Source organism: Haliotis asinina, chromosome 3 (assembly GCF_037392515.1).
Source record: "Haliotis asinina isolate JCU_RB_2024 chromosome 3, JCU_Hal_asi_v2, whole genome shotgun sequence".
NCBI lineage: Eukaryota > Metazoa > Mollusca > Gastropoda > Lepetellida > Haliotidae > Haliotis > Haliotis asinina.
In genome coordinates, this window is record NC_090282.1 from 15,999,068 (window position 1) to 16,018,981 (window position 19,914).

The window sequence follows — 19,914 nt, forward strand, 5'->3', positions numbered from 1 at the left end:
CCAACAAAGACAAAATAACAAAATATTTGAAAAGTCATAGACATTATGTGCATATAACATCACATATTTTTAAAATATAATTTCATTTTTAAAGCCTTTAGGGCCAAATGTCAACCAACCAATGTACCATTTGATATCATCAATGAAGCAAGAAGTATCTTTACAGTTATGAGCAATTTAATGCTTATGGTAGGGCAGACAAAGGCAGCTATTTCTGTCTTCATGTTCCCTACCGAGATAACTGAAGGCTTGAACACAGAAAAGCTGATCTAACAATTACCTCGCAATCTACATAGAAGATAATTAGTTTGCTGTATTGACCAAAGAATATATTTGGACTTGAAAATGGAAACTGATCCCGTCGCTGATTCGGGTGACACGATTTACCAATACTAACCATACAGGTTGGTAGTGGTTATTAAACATACCGCACCAGCGCGGATATTGTCTCTTCGGTTTGAAAATATATCATGGTGAAATAATGAGAGTGTTCCAATCTAATCTAGTAACACAATATCACTTGTGACTTTGTTCGACCTCATCATGACTGGTGCATCATACTCGGTTGATGAAATCATTCATCAACTGAATCTAAGAATGACTGTCGCTAAGTCCTGACTGATACAGACAAGTGTAAAGTACGCTATATCGTGGTAGGATGTAGTCATGCAAAGAAGAGCGACGGGGTAGCCTGGTGGTTAAAGCGTTCGTTCGTCACGCCGAATACCCGAGTTGGAGTTCGCAAAAGGGAACAATGTGTGAAGCCCATTTCTGGTGTCTCCCACAAGATATCGCAAGAATATTGCTAAGAGCAGCGTAAATCTAAACTCACTCCTGCAAAGAAAAGATTATTTTTTACAATCAAGTAAAAGTGCCCATCAGAATCTTCAGTATATGCATTTAAAGACAATGACCTGATACAGATTCATGGTGTATTTATTCTTACTAATGTTAGCGGATGACACCACATAGGGGCTCCACACATTGTACCCTTTGGGCGAAGCAAACCCGGATCTTCAGCGTGACGAGCCAACGTTTTAACTACTAAGTTACTCTACCGGACCCAGCTAGGCAGGAAGCTGTAAATAACCAGGTCTGACTAGTCCTGCAAAATACTACAAGAGCAACTGTCCCCAGTGTCGAAGGACAGAGTCTGTCCACCCGATCCATTTTAGCCACCTCTTACGACGGTTGTGAACATTTTCTTAACGTGCATGCGATGATAACAATAAACATTCTTGGAGAATACCTAACGACAAATCTTGTGATGCAGTCCTCCTCCGTTCTAAAGCGCTTCCGCAAAGTGGTTACATTTGTTTTGTTCGACCTGCTGTGACAGGAGGGGACCGTGAAGCCTGAAAATGTAAGGAATCATAGTGGGTCAGGCGTTTCTAAGATGCATGTCAGATGAGTTGAAAGTAGAATCGAATCCGATATTCTTTTCAATTATTCCCCTTAATTTGCCTGCAAAAACTTGCACTCCCGTTGAGGATCTGTGTACGATCTGTTGCGGATTTCCATCTGTTGCGGAGGATCATTTCAATAACCACATGCTGTACATTGACGCTTCATTACTAACATATGGATGGCAAAATTATCTCTAACTTCATTAAATTGTCTTTTATCACCTTCATGAAAACTCAGTAATCAACAACAGAGGTAATGGATTCCGAGCGTGCTCTCTAATAATTGTACATTATCCATTATCTGCGAAAGGTCACTTTTTGAATGACAGATTAATGCTGATTTCGACTAATGGTTACGAGGAATAACCATGTGTCTTGTTAAACAGTTGATATTATGATCGATATGTCGCTTGTCATCTTCCTATCTTGTTTGATAAATCATTTATCAAAGATGAAGAAGAAAAACGTGGGATGGTTAGTTCATGATTTCTGTACTGTTTCCATGGGTACCGTAAGCAATGTCAAAGTCTGCATGCATCATCATCAAAAAACGCCAGCTTACATCAGCATTACAAAGTCAGTAGGTGTGAATGTAGATGACGTATCCAAGATGTCGTTGGTCAGAGGTTGGGGTCCCAGTTCGCCGCTACAGTGATCATTGCCCTGTCACTCTATAAATACCCTTGCAACTTTTCATTTGTGATCAGATTCTAAGGCATGAATCACTCAGGGCGAGTCCCTAACATATTCGTAACATTACGAGCTGTCGTTACTCAGTAGTGAGTCATTGGCTTTTACGTTTTATGGATTGGGACTCAGATTATACAAATCGACATTAAGTTATTAGAGTAATGGATATAGTCAGATATAGTGTTGGGATTGTGGGTATAAAGACGTTCTTCTTTCCAAGGTAAGTGAGTGAGTGAGTTTAGTTTTACGCCGCTTTTAGCAATATTCCAGCGATATCACGGCGGGGGACACCAGAAAATGGGCCTCACCCATGTGGGGAATCGAACCCGGGTCTTCGGCGTGACGAGCGAACACTTTAACCACTAGGCTTCCCCACCGCCCCACAGTGGTAGCATATGTAGTAACAGCAGCAGGTGAAGTACCCTGAAGTTGCTGAGGGAGTTGCATCGTGGATAGAGTGTCACAATTCCTGATGCAAGGGATTCTTCGAACCTGTAACCAACATCACAGACAGATCAGATCTCGAAGAAGCAATTCTTGTCACGCATGAAAATTCCTCAAGAGACTATTTTGACATCAGAAACATACATCATAATCAAGTGCCACTTTCACAGCCTTATCATTCATATGTCTCGAATGGTAATTCATTTACGTGGAACTAGATTACCGGGAATTCCGCGAAACACAGAACAACGTCGTCTCCGTTATTGGTGCCAGATGGACGCCACGTGTCTACTTAGATGTCAGGCTAGGATAACAGAAGACAGTGATAACCCGAAGGAGGATACGTGCGAACCCTCTGGGCTTACAGAACTGACACTACCATTATGATAACTGTCAACAGTTTGATTCTGCGATATTCCACACTTGGATCAATAACTGTTACTGACACAAAAATAAAGCCTAACGTGCAGCAAATGAAACCAGCAGGACAGACATTATTATCCTGACGATTGCCAGAAGGTGGATGTCAGGACATCACAGGAATGGAACTACAGTGTGAAGACTTCATGCATCGTTTGTTTTATGCTTGTTACTGCCTCCTTGGTGTGCTATCAAGGGACACAGAAGCAGATGGTATCTACCAATAATTACACTTGATTTGTTACCCGACACCTGGGTACCGTCAGTATCCAGCCTCAGTCGACATCTATGTTTTCTGTTTTTCTGTACGTTATGCTGCTCAGCTAAAACGTTTCCTGTCTGTCATGGCTTTCTTAGTCTCATTAGCTGGATTATTAAGCTGAAACTAAAATGCTAACCGGAAATCATTCCGTAAAAGAACTCGGCGTGAAACTTACAGACAGCAAAAGGTATGTTGAAAATAACACTTTTATTCCAAATTTGCGTACAGTGTCAGAGCAAATTCACAGAAAGTAAACTGCAAAAGAGGTAATTACAACAGAAGTGGGTCTGGACCAGACAATCCAGGAATCACCAGTATGAACATCAATCTACGTAACTTGGATATGATGACCTGAGCCAGCGAGCCTAGGGCCCTTCAAAAAGATCTCGTACCCTTTCTCGTAGCATTCGGACCGCCTATATCACATTATAGGAGGGAACAATTTTACGAGAAAAGTTACAAGATGTTAGGCTTACGAGAGCTTTGTGAAGCAGGACCCTGACCACCCGATCCCGTCAGTGGTCAGCAACAAAGACAATGGTGATAATATCCATTCACGGCAACAATGGTCACGTTTCTAGGCGGAATATCCCGGGTAAGAAAGATTTCTACAGATTGTTGGTCTTCTTGTTATTGACGAATCTAATGTGCAATGAGAGGCAAGAGGTAACGCCGTTATATACTCAAGAAAAGACTCTAAAATCTCCTACTCCCTGAGTCAGAAGATGGAAATACCCTCAGGGTTATGGTACGTACCCTGTAAGCGCTTGCAGAGCACCGCCACGCCCATATTGTTGTGGTTCGTACCCTGTAATCGCTTCTAGAACACCGCCGACCACACAGGGTTGTGGTACGTACCCTGTAATCGCTTCTCGAACACCGCCGGCCACATAGGGTTGTGGTTCGTTCCCTGTAATCGCTTCTTGAACACCGCCGACCAAACAGGGTTGTGGTAGTACCCGGTGGTCGTTTCCAGAACAAACTAATTTCGAAATATAACACAAGTCTAACTATAGTCTACCCATGCCTAATGTCAACATGTAAAATATATTGCACTTGGGACATTTCTCTGTTACTTGTGAACGGGTCATCTGGATCTGGATCATAACAGACACCATTCCATTGTTTCCCATAAAATCGAACCAAGGATGTACCAACTGCGCCCTAGGTGTATCCAATACACCCAACCACCCGCTCTTACTGACATTTATATCAGTATCAGATGCATAGATTGTGACAGCGGTGTGTACCACGGCGGTACCACTGGGACATCTCATCACTTGAGATTTACTCAGCAGGGTAATGCGACTCGTGTGCCATTTCTCATTACAATCAAAGTAAACGTCTCTATGGACACATGATGTGCGAACGAGGTGTCAATGTATTGAACGATTACATGCAACTGTCCCATTGGTCTTTGGATATGACAAGCCTTGACAATGAAGATGACAGGAATCAACTGGTGATCAGTTATTCTTTATGGGGTCGGTAGACCTATACTTGCCTTAGTACTACTACTGCCACCTCGTCACGATATGGTTGAAATATTGCCGATGTGACGTTATAACTTAACTCACTCACTCTCTTCTGTCACATAGAAGAAGAACTGAAAAAGGCAATTAATGCCGTAAGTTCGATTAAACAAGTTGCATCAATCAGAGAACACAGTCTGTCCGCAACTCACCTCGCAGTTTGTCCGTAACACATGTCGGAATGTGTTTGTGCTAATGGCGTAATATGTCCATACCTCAAGACGATATGTGTTCGTAAGTTTTGGAGTAGGATGACACGTGTTCGTAACCTGTGGTCATCTGTAGCTCAGGGTGTAATGCTTATGCGTTATTGTGTTATGTGTCTACACCTTACGACGTAATATGTGCGTAACTAAGCGCGTAATGTGTGCGCAATAAAACGTATGTGCGTAACTATCGGAATAATTCGTCCTTAGCATAGCAATATCTGTTCACGTAACTCCGGTGGTATATGTGCGACACTGGCATCGTACGTTCAGCGTATACAAACGGCGGATTCTGTGCGTAACCTGTCGGTAAATCACACAATAAGCTATTCAGACACACTGGTTCCTAATAACATGGTTTCCCCACAAACGGTTAATCAAAATAAACAGTTCCATCACCTGAATGTTGTTAGGCTGTGCATGATGTGTTGCATTGTATGTGCTTCAATACATCAACAAACTGTCACATAATTCACTGTTTCCGATTGGGTGAAAACATACAGATTGGATCTGCGACCTGAAAGCCTCGGTGGATGTATTTTAAGGAGAATCAAATTATCTTTTTTCAACACAAACTCCGCACGATTCCCAATTCCGATTTGCGAAAGAAACTAACAAAACAATTTAATTTGTTCCGTGGAAAAGTTGGTGGTGATGCGTTGAGAGATCTTGTCAGGTTAAACGACAATTGCAGTCGCAGTGGTCGCATGCTGAGCTTAAACAATCAAGAATATTTGCTTACGATACTGTACTGAAAGGTGCCTAAACCCGCTACCCTCCTTCCAAGGCCATAGCGTGTTTTAAAAATCTAAAGAATTTCCGATTTCACTATTAATCGAAATCATGATAAAGTGTTGAACGTCATCGTTTTTTTTAAATGATTGAATATGTAAAATATTGAAAGAAAGCTATGATTCGTTTATAACTTATGAGGTCGGTGGGGTAGCCTAGTGGTTAAAGCGTTAACCCAGCTAGCCGAAGGTGCGGGTTCGATTCCCCACATGGTTACTGTGTGTGAAGCCCACTTCTGGTGCCGCCACAGTGCTAAAATCGGCGTAGAACCACTCACCCATCCTTAATTATGTGAAACACATACCAGTACATGGGCCGAAATGTAGCACTGAAAGTATACAACCCCGAAGTATATATAGTTGCCATCAATAAGTCAACTCACTTCACATAGCGAACAAAGAACGTTATAACGTTATGGAGTGTGAATCATGAATAATGTTTGGGCTTATTTTAGGTAAATTGCTTGCTCAGTGTTCAAGACAAGTAAAATCTCCTCAATATATTCATGTTCCTTGATGTTTTGTGTTCTGAACATAATCAGTCATGGCGTCCACGGTAGATCTGGGTTAGAACTGGTCTTCAGTAATCCATGCTTGTCGCTAGACGCGACTTACAGGATCGGTTTGTTGGGCTCGCTGACTTGTGTGACACATGTCATCCTATCCCAGTTGCGTAGATCGAGGCACGTGCTGTTGATCACTGTATTGTCTGGTCCACACTCGATCTTTACAGACCGTCGCCAACCATAACTATGACAGTGACTAGTCACCCAGCAACTGAAAGAGAATCAGCATTGGAACATAGGATTCCAGTCACTGGGTGTTCGTCTCAATATTGCTGAGTGCGACGTTAAACAACCAGCCAACCACAAATTACGTCAAATATACATGTATCCGAATTTGCTATCAAGCGTCGACTGTGGGTCTGCAGTTACCTGGTGGGTAATGACAGGATCCGCTGTGGGTAATCCGCTCTTCAACTTATAACGACGTTTACCTCCAGAAAAGTTAGGAATTTTAGATGATTAAATCCACCGCTGCGATATAGCTGACGCCATTCACCCTTACAGTTACTTCACATCGTCTTCAGCCGGTTAAGCAATGCGTGTAGATTGGTACATCGGTATTCTGGGAATAATGGAAACATGTTTTTGTAGAGCTTAGGTATATCCTTTTGGAGAAAGCCTTCACAAAAAGGCTGAATGCGTCATGACAATATTTCCGAAGCTATCTCTGGTCTGAAAAAGATGCCAGTGTATTCTTCCACTGACTACACTCAGTACTGTGGTAAAAGAGATTGTCTGTGTAGGCAGTATCAAACGGGGATCACACATTATAATTATACTGTTACAAAGTAATGAAGTATGACCAAGACATAACATTCGTGATATGTCGTACTGTCAGCAAATGCATTTCAGGTAACGTTGTTTTCCTGTCCAGCAATTTGCTATACATGCTTACGCAACATTTGGCTTGATTACACAATGCCATTTAGAAAGTGGTCAATTCGAGGATGCGGGCATTTGTATTTTACTATGAAAGTGTAATCCCAAATAGGACATATGTAACAATTGGTTTGAAGATTATCTTTTAAGTAAGTGATTGAAAGTGTTGACATTTAAAAAAATCATAAAAACAACATTCTGTGTTGTCTTTCAGCACAAAAATGCATATATATTGCATTTCAATGTCTTGTGATGCATTTATCCCCTTAATACCTCTGATGAAATATCTGATGAAGACAAGCTCCAACCTTTACAATACTGGTCCAGATGTCAGGATATGTCTGAATAACCATGACAGTGACTGGACAATATATAGATACCGGGTCCTAATCGACAACTGAAGGAGAATCAGCATTAGAAAATAGGATTCCAGTCACTGGGCACTCGTCTCACAGATACCCCAGTGGTAGTTTCAAAACACCAAAAGGAAATGAAATCGTATGCTGCAATGGACACTGATTGAAACCTACAGTCCAAATCAGACAAACCGTAATTGAGAAAAGAATCTGGAATAAAAAAATGCTAAGGTTGTCCCATCTTTACCTCTGCGAGAATTGCTATTTTTCACATGACTAAAGGTCAAAGATAGCATTTCCAACTGTATGTACATGATTCTCGAAGGCATGAAGCCAGTTCCCGGAAATAATTATATCGTGAAATGGGGACGAATTTAATCAAAACCGGAGAAAAAGCAAAATGGAAATTCTTTTGTAGACATATTGTGAATGATTTCGTTAACAATAATGCCATAGCGTTGGTTCTGGTACAGTGCCGCTCCACACGTCAAGGAGTCTTCTGTGTTAGACATATCTTGATGAAGACATTACTGTTATACAACAGCCAGCCTCGGATCTGCTGTAAGTTCACTGCAGCGCCCACACCTTAATGGAAGATTGGCCGTACGCGTGTGATAACGTCGGGGGCTTTGTCTGGGGATGCAATGTTGCTGTGAGACAAAGATTACATGGGATCACTCACGAATCCAATTAACACGACACTGTTTCTATAACTCATCACTTTCACATACACGTGATGGATTAGAAAAGACGGCGTTAAGGAAACATCGGCTTCCTGTTTACAAAGATGGTCGATTATTAGTCATTTGGATCTGTTGCAAATACCCTGTCCCCCGGGTGCGCTCGTGTTATACCCCCAACTCTTCCTTCAACGATATACCTGGAAGTGATATCGCACGAGAATATGCAGTAGATCACGACACACACACTTATACACGAATGAATAAAATGAATATTTTCATATAGCTTCTTGTATTCTTAACATAATTGGCAAAAATATACAGCATTGATAAATATGATAATAGCGCAACTTTTATATTCATATTTATTTAGTTCCAGTGGAATCGTCGTAGTAATGAGGTAACATATCTCATTGATACAAACCGCACTGGACTTCAACCGCTGTTTACGCTTCTTGTTGGCACACATGGTATAATCGTTCGACATTATTTTGTTTTAGAAGCGCAAAATGCTGCTTGCGTACGTTCTCATGGCTGAAAATTGTATTTCAGCAATTGAATTAAGTGATGCTTTGAAGAGTAAAGTGGAAGGAAGAAAGTGGTATACTATCAGTCTGTAATATGGCTGAATCTCCTGGGACAGAAGCATCCATTTTACTCTACTACTTCCTCGCATTACAGTATTATCCAAGTCAGAATGCATTTAGTTGGTTATTTAAAATCCAATTTCACTTCTACTGTTTGTTATTATCCCTGTCCGTTCATGGTGTTGGAAGCAGTCTCCCGTTACCTAAAGACGTCAATACAATCGGGTAACCTCGAGTCAATCATATCGAGGCGACGAGGACACTATGAGGTTAGGTTATTGCTCGTATAGACAATAAGAAATGGTTAAAAGCGTTTTCGGGAAAGACAAGAGAGTCCCGGAATACATAAAAAATACATATTTGTAATAAACATGAAACGAACAGTAAGTCAGTAACCGACTAAACAGATTCCACTGGCGTAAAAGGCAAAATGGCGACGAGACAGGGTGATACCAAATGTAACATGTTTATAATATACTTCCCGTTCAAAGTTCAGACTCACTAGTGTAAATATAGCCACTTACTTCAGTCAACTGTTCTAAGCTAATTTTTTGTAAAGTTCGTAGCGTTGAACAAATTATTGTCATGAGTTCAATAAAGGATAAAAATCGGTGAGAATTGGCGAATTCTTGACAAAACGCTACACACCAAACCGCTTGCACGATATTTCCATGTTTTTCAGCAATTTGATGTATGATCCTCGTGCAGTTCATCTTCGCTGTAACCATATACATAACATATAGTGAGTGCTTAGGTGAGGGAGGGAGGTAATATTTAACGTGACATCGGCAATATTTCAGCCGTGTCGTGACGAGAGCATGTTTGATATTAAAATCAAATATGCATATATTGTAAAAGCATGCCGCAAAGGACAGTAAAACAACTAGAATATCACAGTTACAATTAAAATTAGTGAGGAAAGTTAAAACTAGTAGCACTATATGGAGAAAACAATGTAAAATACGGGCTATATATAACCAACAGCTGCAGGTAGATCACCATATTAGGGCTCATGGGGACTTACAGTACATTTGCTTCCTGCATGGACCCCAGCTGGATTTACATCATCCCTTCAGCTGTTAGCAATTTAGGAAATCTAGTCATACATCAAAACACCGCATATTCTAAGATTAAAAATGTGGAAAGTTTTAATTTACGTTGAATGTTTGTGGACTGACGTACCCTCTCGGGAGGACACTAATTTAACAGTACTTTAACCCCCTTACAGGATAGACCCACTAACAAGCACAATTACAAATTTAAACTTCCACTCATAAAATATTTATCTATTTACAAATCATTTAACAAATCTAATTCTTTTAAAAATGCAATAATAAATTGTGAACTAATGTTATTAAAAAGACGCTTCAAAGTTTGGGATTTGAAATATGTGTCCCTTGTGATGGAATATTCAACACAATCAAGCAAGACATGCTTGACCGCGATTTTTTCATCACAACGGACACAAAACGGAGGATCTTCACCTTTAAACAAATATTCATGAGTATAGCGTGTGTGGTCAATGCAACATCGTCACATGAGGACCTCCTCCAATCTGAATTGACAACCCAAGTAGGTTTAACCAATATAAGGTTTTATAGCATGTAATTTATTAATACCTACTTGAGTGCCCACCTCTTCTGCCTCAGACCACGAAATTAAGCTCTAATGCTAGCTTTGTACGTGTTTTCAGTTAGTCTAAACGTTTGACAGCAAGTATGTAAGAGTATCAAGCATGTTGATAGCTAGCAGTATCATACTGGCTTACAGCACACTATGATGCATATAGGGTTTCAGAGTTACTTTATGCACCTTCATCCATTATGTAAATTTACGTGGAACTCAGAGAACGAGTGATGACACCAGGTGCTAGTCTGTGGTAGCCACTTACACAGTTTACATTAAAAGGTCTGTGTTTGTTTGTTGTACCCCTGTCACACGACATGTTGCAATCAATACCTGACCATACAGCCAAGTGACAAGTATATACTGACCTTACTCAAACTAAAACATGTAAGACGTTTAATTAAAGATATTTCATACAAGTGGGATTCTGTGACATAATGGATATAGAGAACGTTTAAGAATGATATTCGTTACGCAGCACAGTGGGCGTAACACGAACCTAGGGTGCGCCAGGCATTTGAGACTTGATGCTATGCAGTGGTCATGGAAACCTGATGCCAGAATCGTCAGATTTCCGTCGCTTCTAAAACGTTAAATGAACTCCCAGGCAAGCATTATGCAACTGACGTTGACGTCAGTTGTCAAGGGCATTTTAGACGGGGGGTCCCGGAAAGCCACCAGCACGGACATGATTGTGTGGACTTCAGAGGATATATGTCGAAAAATAATTGGGAACCAACACCATGACCTCTGCTTATCACAGTTAGGCTTAGAACTGTTCAGCCGCTACTGGAAGAGAGTTACATGAGGTTGTCATATGGTACAGTTTATCTGGCATTTGGGACTAATGCGATAAGTTGTGGTGCCTCATTTATACAATAAATAGCATGTATATATGATATGAATGCATACCTGAGAATAAGTGTCAGCTTAATATATGAGACATATTCCGACAGTAATGCACCTACTGATACTGTGGTACAAAGAAAATACAAGTGTATAAGTTATAGGGTATAGAATTTCGAACTGTACGTAGCCCTACGAATCCTGAACTTTGATTGCAGTCAATGTGTTTAGAATGGGCTTAAGACGTTCGCAGGGCTAAGAACGTTTGGAAAATATCGGTCCACTTATCCTCCACATACCACATGGTAGCCATCGTTCTTGAATTGACTATACAATCAATCAATCCGCTTACATAAGGTGATTGCTTCAGAATAATTTCAAACCATTAGCATATTGTTCTACTTCCATTTCAATAGTATTGCCTCAATTGTCCAAATAGAAATGAAATGTAACCGCGTGGCACAGGCTACCGCTCGTGTTATGTAGACAAGGCATCAGAGACTGATTGAATGACAAGTCAATTTCCTCTCTTCTCAACATGAATTTACTCGGATTGTACAGCACAGGAAAACTAGAGGAACGTACATTGGTTTCGACATGATCAATTATTAACACTTTCAGAACACAGTCTGCTAAATTGGCCTGGAGCCTAAAAGCGTTATATCCTGGTAACAGTTGCACGGTGTACAATTTTGCGCATTTTCGTAGAGAGCATTGCTGGTTAAGGTCAGGCCTAGTAATACATCTGGTTATGAGTTGATGATTAAAATTGCCAGTCAGATAATACTTTGGAACTCTACTGCAGCTAGTAAGACTGGAGGCGTAGTTCAACGCCAACAGTCGGTAGGACGGGGTTCTTGCAGGGTGTCATTGGTATGTACCATCGCAGTAACATGGGTACAGGTCGCCAGTGCTAAAGAATGCTGGAAAATGATGTACACATTATAAGCATGGATTACTGAAAATCAGTGATGACACCGGGTGTTCGTGAAAAGGGTAAGCATATCCTGTCCTTCCGGAAACATCCGCCATTCACGAAGACAAATATGTAGAAAAATGGAAGTATCATTTTGCCTATAGTTCCACAGAAGTACTCTGTCATCCGACGGACAAAACATAAACATAGAGTAATGGCAGTTACGGACAAATTACAGTGATAATTCCTTAACATTCCCATTATTACTGATTACTGACGTTCGTCATTTCATTCATACTCAAGGGTTGAACTAATGGACTTATTATTTTTGTAACACGTATCAAAATTCATATTTCACCATTAGGTAAGCCATTTCATGCAGTAGTATATGAACCTGTAAATGCCATCGTAAACTTAAGCTTGATTCAATGATGCTAATGACCATGGTATTGGCACTAGAAATAATTGGTTTCTGGTATTTATGCCAGTCCAGAGGTATGATATTTCTAAGAAGGTAATGCCTGTATCAGTATTTCACAATCATGTCTTGTGTTATTGTCATTTTTCCTGACGAAAAACGTCCTCTATTATATTCAAACACATTCTTGGCCTGTTCACAAATGCTTACTCCTATTATTCAAATTGATGAAGATAATTTTACCGCGTGTTCCCTTGTAATCACCTGGAACTTACGGAGTTGTGTCTACTTACGGTTTCTATTTGAGAAAGACGTTCTCTTTTAAGGGGGAATTTCTTAATGTTCATATACGCCTACTCAAGTGATTGTTAGTAATAGATGGTTGTAGACGACGTGGAACAATTCACTTTCCTTGGAAGTTTGACTCAAGTAATTTAAAACATATTTTTTTCATATTCTAAATCTGTTTTTCAAAAACCAACTTGTAGGTCAACACCAGGCATAAAGACAGTTTAGAGGAAGAAACATGGCATTAGACTGATAATGAGCATGAATAACAATATTTTTTCAAGTTGTTCAACATTTCAAATTGAAAAAATATCTTCATTCGTCTGATGAAGGTGCCAAAGATTAACCTGAAAAGTTGCATGCAAGATAGAGTAGTTCTTTCTAACTCCAACACAAAGTCTGATGCTTATTGCATATTTATGTATTACATGATATGTTATGTTTGGGATTTCGCTGTCTCAGTAAAGCACAGATCTGACCCCCTCAGCCAGCGCAACTCGACAAAACTGAAAATCTGACATCTGGTAGTCAGGATCACGCACTTGTGAGGTGCCCCTCTGACAAGTATAATCTTTACCTTCACTTATAAATGGTATCTCCGTTTTAGTGTTAACCCGCAAGTTGGTTTGTAAAACATTTGGGGATTACATTTTACTACTAAGTAGCTGTGTAAAGACCTTTAGGAAAAATGATGTATTTCCTGACTAGACGCACTGGCCTGCGCTGAGGGAGGGATTGAACAGGAATCCTGTAGTGGGCATGGATGGATCAGTTTGGTCAGCATTGGTCGCTCTTGTCTGCATGTTAGCGTCTTTGGCCTCAGTTTATACATGTCTAATTCGTGAGTATTGATTGCCTTTGAAGCAATTAACGATAAATTGTCACTCTAAACTGCACCTAGGAAATAAGTTTCAAGCTCAGATTGTTGTCTTTGATCAGCCTGAACTGCTGCAACCACGTGAAATGAAGGGCGCAATCGTGTTAATTGACTTTTGAAAAGAAGTAATCTTTTAATGGATGTACCAATTTCTTTGGTTTATATTCGACTTAAGGTCACATAGTGGAGAAAAATGAGTTCAGATGGAAACGCTAGACGAAGCACTCGAGACGATGTATAGTGCGGGGTTAATGGCCTGGTCTTTAAGGTATTTTAGAAGTCGAAGCGTTATTATGTGTCACTCATTGCCCACTTGAACCCTCTATCGGAGGAAGTTGCAAGTTGAGCGTTGATGAATCTTATCCCGTCAAGTGTAACACTGACTGGGAAAGTATAATAGATCTTTATATTTGGAAACGTAATGTAACATATATGGACATAAATCCAAAAGATCCCCTTGATGCGTGTCATGAGAATGATCCCCAGCTCCGTAAAGACGTGGTATATTTATTTAGGACATACTTGTAGCTTGTGATCGTTGCTGTAAGAGTGATTTTCTTTGTTACAAGTAAACGTCTATCAGACGTATGTGTTGGGAGTGTGTGATTGTTCTGTTATAATGTTAATGATCAATACTGAACTAAAATAACTGTAGTCTGAGCTTCAGGCAGTAAAGGCTTTGATAAGAGACAACACTATTTGGTCGATCCTTTGATATTCCTGCACAAACAAGCAGTGGATGACTTTCCAAGAGAATAATAAAATGCAATATGAAGAACATGGTCCCAGTGATTTAAAAGGCCCTGCCTTAAGAGGACCCAAATCAGGAATTCGACAGAATTGTCATAAACAGAGACTGACCTGTGTATGTTATCTCGTTTCGCATACAATAACGCCGGTCGACTAATAAAGCAAAGACTTGCTATTTATCATTGTACCAATAGATCGTCAGAGGTTGACCTGAGATATATCTTGTCTGTCAAGCACTCTGGAAATATTAGCCACGAAGACACCCACTGTCTTTGAACGTTACATTTTCTATTTAATTAATGTTGGCTGTTGGTTATAAACAAAGAGGACGTGGGACGTTAATAAAGGAACGGATGTCTTCCGAACATCTACATCTACACATGTATATTAATGACATTGATTTCCTTTCGAAGTTCAGCTAGGCTGTGTTTATGCATGCAGAGGACGCAGACAGGAAGATACACCGATAACGGGGCACCACCACATATGATTGAGCACACTGATGACGATGATGTGCTCCACAAATCCATTTATTACGTTCATTAATATTTTCATTGACTTCGTAACTGTATTGGTTTGTAGACATATGCAAGAGAAACCTAAGCAAACGGAACATCTGCATGAGTCTGGATTTTCGGGACCATCACTTAACTTGTTTGTCAACAGGACGCTGTCGTATGGTAGGAGTACTGCTGTAGAGCTTCAGACACCAAAACACTCCCGCTTCTTTACAGAGAAGAAATATGATATATCCAAGTGTCATTGGGTGAATATATATAGGTATATCACAATCAGCCCATGCCACGGCTAGCAAGGCAGCAATGCGTGTCGGTGGACGAATTATTCATTCACATGAAAGAATCCAGAGCACACACATCGTATAATAAATTATAAATAAATGATCTATCACTCACACTGCGTAATGATCTAGTCAGCAGGAGATAAATACCATCCATTTTGGTTAGCAGATGACGCACGGATCTAAAGATATGTTCTTCGTCCGAATAACGAAGGCTTTTACGGGAAACATGCTTCGTGTTCAACATCTAAGAATTGCTTAATTTACACAGTAAATTTTTGCTTTTGTCCCATTTAATAATGTAACATGTATGCATTGCGATCCATCCGTTGTATTATAAACAAAATGCTAAAAACTCCCACTGACTTAAAAAGAAAATCCAAACTATTGAATTTGTTACAGTTACACTGTCTGTGTTCACAGCAAGAATCTTTTTCATCTAATGGGCAATTTCTACTGTTTGTTCCGTTACACCAGATTACCAACTCATTTCACCATTAATAATTGTGTGACTCTAGGTTGTGGGACAAGATCGACTCAACCTTTCAACGGAAACCAGCAGCCATCACTGACTTATCATTTATCATTCATATAATTGTCGTCGTGTTACGCCCCAAGTAACCGATGGATAATCGAGACTGTTTGCAAAAGTTATATATTTACAGAGTAAAGTCCTGACATTTTCCTGTCGGCAGTGCAAACCTCCCACCTTGTAACCAGCAATGTATATTAAAAGATACTGTCGATATCTTATTTTATACAGTAAAAATACCGGGTGTCCTGACAAGGACAAACGTGTTCTTGGACAACAACCACTCCCCTCAGAATAGAAAACTATGAAACACATTATATAAACCGCTCACGATGAGTTTCTCGCTCAACGACGGATGATACATACTTCTCCTATCATGTTTTCTTTGTACACCCACTATTATGTCTATATCTATTTACATTATGTCTGTCTGGTTCATCTTATATTGAATATGTTAAATCTAGACTATATTATCAACAGAAAACCAAAGTCAAATAATATACATGTTATTTCGCATCATCTAGAATTAATACGTGTCTATTCCAAATAAAGTAGACTAGCAGGTGTGGCCCTTCAATAATATTTATTATGAATAACTATCGCGTTCCATTAAGACAGGAACATGTTAGGACAAACATTGTATACAAGAGACATAACGTGGTACTTAGTATTTAGTGGATTTGCTATATCCCGTCCCGCACGCGTTCTGCCATTACTGGCAAAGCCCATCTTCAAAGGATTCGTTGCAATTATTGAAAATACTCAACTCCAGCGAGACTAAAGACGTTACGACCGGGTTCCTGTGTACTCGATACTCATGCTCCCAAGTCCCCAAAGTTTACTTAAACTAACCACCTGACTTTCTGTCTTCTCATCCGTTCAATGCGAAGGATATCCGCCTCTCCCCGGAGATGTGCTGGAATCATCACGGCGTAGTTTCATTGGCAATCTCGGGGATGCAAGGAGCAATCTCGGCAGTAATGCTTTGATTTCAAACATTAACTGTGCGCCAATCACCCAGGCATGGCCAACAAATTGATCTTTGCTGACCAACATCTGTGTGATTGACGTGATGGTAATTACAAAGAAGCTTCTGCTATTGATCAACTAACAACTGACGTTTAGCTATTAAGCACCAAGACGTCACCGGTATATTTCAGTCATCAAAACTGTCGAACAATCAATGCCTTTCATTATTCGTGTTGGGATGGATACGAGACTGATTGACATTAAGTTATTATAAAACATATTTTTTCTCTTTCTTCGTGCAGTTGACTTGGTTATTCTGAGGCCGCCAAATCTCTTACATAGAATGTGTGATCTTCCATGATCATCAATAGTGTACTGTACAGACAACGAACGAGAACTATTAACAAATCGTTATTTGTTGCCAGGTGTATAGCTGTCAAGGCTACATAGAATAACGTCTTGCGAAACACTTCACGAGTAAATGGAAGATGTATTGCGTTTTTATATCCAATCATCAGAAAACTAATGAAATATATGTGTTTTTCCCTTTCAGGTTTAAAAAGTATGGGAGGATGTGGCATTTGAAGAACTGAGAGCAGTCTGTCAAGTTTGGGATGTCGTTTGAGCGCAATTCCTCCATGACTGTCTATGGACAGCAGTCCATTTACGTCATCAGCTCCAATGAAAACAATACAGATCCCCTGTTTGTCATCTCCACTCTAACTTCCCTCCTGAACGGCAGTGATGTAGAGGGAGCTACTGCATCAGTATCGGACTCCCTTAGAATTACAAGGTTCGTCGTTCAGAAAGTGTTAGTTCCAGTGATAGTAACCATTGGTCTTTTGGGTAATATTCTGAATATTGCAGTGTTGTCCCACCCTTCTATGAGGAACTCGACAAACATATACCTCATGGCTTTGGGATTTGCCGATACCATTTACCTCATCTTCATGTTTACACTGTCCTTTATCCATTGCTCGGATCAGAACCAGCCACGATGGTCCTTGCAGTTTATTCCCTACGGACGAGTGATAACAGATGTTGCTGGAAACTTCGCAGTGTGGATTACTGTGATATTTACGATTGAAAGATACGTGGCTGTGTGCTTGCCAATGAAAGGAAAGGTATGGTGTACTGAAGGAAGGGCAAGATTGTACTCGTTCCTGGCAATGCTGTTTTGTGCTGTGAACACGCTACCGGAAATGTTTGAACTGGAAATAGTACCCAAAGAGTCCGGGGGGTGGAAGTGCCGTTATACAGCGATGACGAAAGAGAAGAGCTACCAAATTGGCTTCAACTGGTGGTATGTCACCATTTTTACGCTTGTGCCTTTTGTGTTTCTCATTATCTTCAACACCCTCCTCATCAGATCTTTGCTGAAAGCAAAGAAGAAGCGGCAGTTGATGGTTCAGAGTAGCGTGAATAAAATGAACGTCAAGTCCACTCGAGAAGAAAATAAGGTCACACTGATGTTGGTGACAATTGTCATAATTTTCCTGTTGTGCCAGCTTCCTTGGACAGTACTGCTGTTGTATCGGTCATATCTGGATGACCATGGAATCAAGGTGCCTGTCAATGATGTTAAGATAGCGGGCAACATCTGCAACTTTCTTGTTCAGATTAACGCCTCTATCAATTTCTACCTCTATTCCTTCTTCAGCAGGAAGTTCAGAAAAACATTCAAAGCAATCTTTTGTTTTAAGGTATTTAATACAGCACCTGCTTCAGTTTAAGCTACATCCTGCAAAGGAAAGTTATTTGCCCGTTTGAAGAAGACCACCGTCTTCTTACAGTGTAGATGAACGTGTGAATCTGATAAACATGCTTTAGTCTTTACCTGGATGTGTTTACCATGTGAGACAGTAATTATCTGAAAAGTGATCGGTTGTTGTGTTTGTAGCAACACGTGCTTTACGCAACAATGTGATATATCGTAGGCGATTGAAATCGACTGCAGTTATAGTACTGGAAACTCAAGAGTGTCTTCACTAAATATGTGAATACTTCAATATTATCAGTGGATTCCACGATGAGTCATGGCAGTATACCACACACCTTTATCAAGCTAGTTGTATTAGCTACATGTCTCCTGTTTGTCTCTAGTACTGTGACATGTTTTGTTGGATATCTTGTTTCCGCTTTTTCCAGTGATGTAGCTTTTTCCATGATGGCCATAAACCCACCTCCGGGCCATTGGTCGAGACAGCATGGCCCGGAATGTGGATATGTCACTTGGAAAAGAATACATGTCCAGCCCTCACGACAGCATACACATGATTAAGTGTCTTGTGACATTTTCTCTGTATAAAGTAAGTACAATAGGAAAGTCAGAAATGGATATTTATTCAATAAACCTATATTCATTGTTATGGGAAGTTTGCATTTTATTGTCTACTTTAGGATATAAATGCAATAATCTTGAAAGCAACTTTCCACTCCAGCTCAAATCGACCTCATTCACTTGATGATGAAAGACCGTATGAGTCAAGTTGTCCCTAACACTGTACACACATGTAGGTATGAAGTGTCATCCAACCATACAAACTGTGGATCCGTCTTTCCGCGGAAAGTGACGTAAATCATATTATATGCTGGTTCAAAAACTGAAGTCGCTGCGAATACCTTGGATGTGAAAAGCGTTCATGCTTATATCTGTTCGTTCGTTACTGAATTGATATGGAAAACACAGACATCTTCGTTCGTTACTGAATTGATATGGAAAACACAGACATCTTCGTTCGTTACTGAATTGATATGGAAAACACAGACATCTTCGTTCGTTACTGAATTGATATGGAAAACACAGACATCGGCACGTTGGGAACTAGCTATAGATTATGAGATCGATAAATAAATCCACCTGGTTAATACACAGTCCATACATTATGTTGGATTACTCAGGTTAGGGATGACTATCATGAAAGGCAACAGTCACAGTTACATACTGAATTGAATACTTTTTTGAATACATCTGCTCCCATTTTGCGTGAAGGTTGTTGGTGGGTTTGTTGTTTAAGACTTCACTCAGCAATACTCTAGCTATAAGGAGATCGTTTGTAAAACTGTGTTTTAGA

At 40.1% G+C, this 19,914-nt stretch overlaps 1 protein-coding gene across 1 annotated transcript; it reads left to right on the forward strand.

Annotated features, from left to right (window-relative positions):
• The first annotated feature begins 17,454 nt into the window (after nucleotides 1-17,454).
• LOC137278731 (FMRFamide receptor-like) lies at nucleotides 17,455-18,573 on the forward strand. The gene has a single exon (XM_067811244.1). It carries the CDS (start codon nucleotides 17,455-17,457, stop codon nucleotides 18,571-18,573), a length of 1,119 nt encoding a protein of 372 aa, XP_067667345.1.
• The last annotated feature ends 1,341 nt before the right edge of the window (nucleotides 18,574-19,914 follow it).

Bases quoted from the DNA above. Each gene is read 5' to 3' on its own strand.
- LOC137278731 (XM_067811244.1), top strand. From the start codon at position 17,455: ATGTCGTTTGAGCGCAATTCCTCCATGACTGTCTATGGACAGCAGTCC.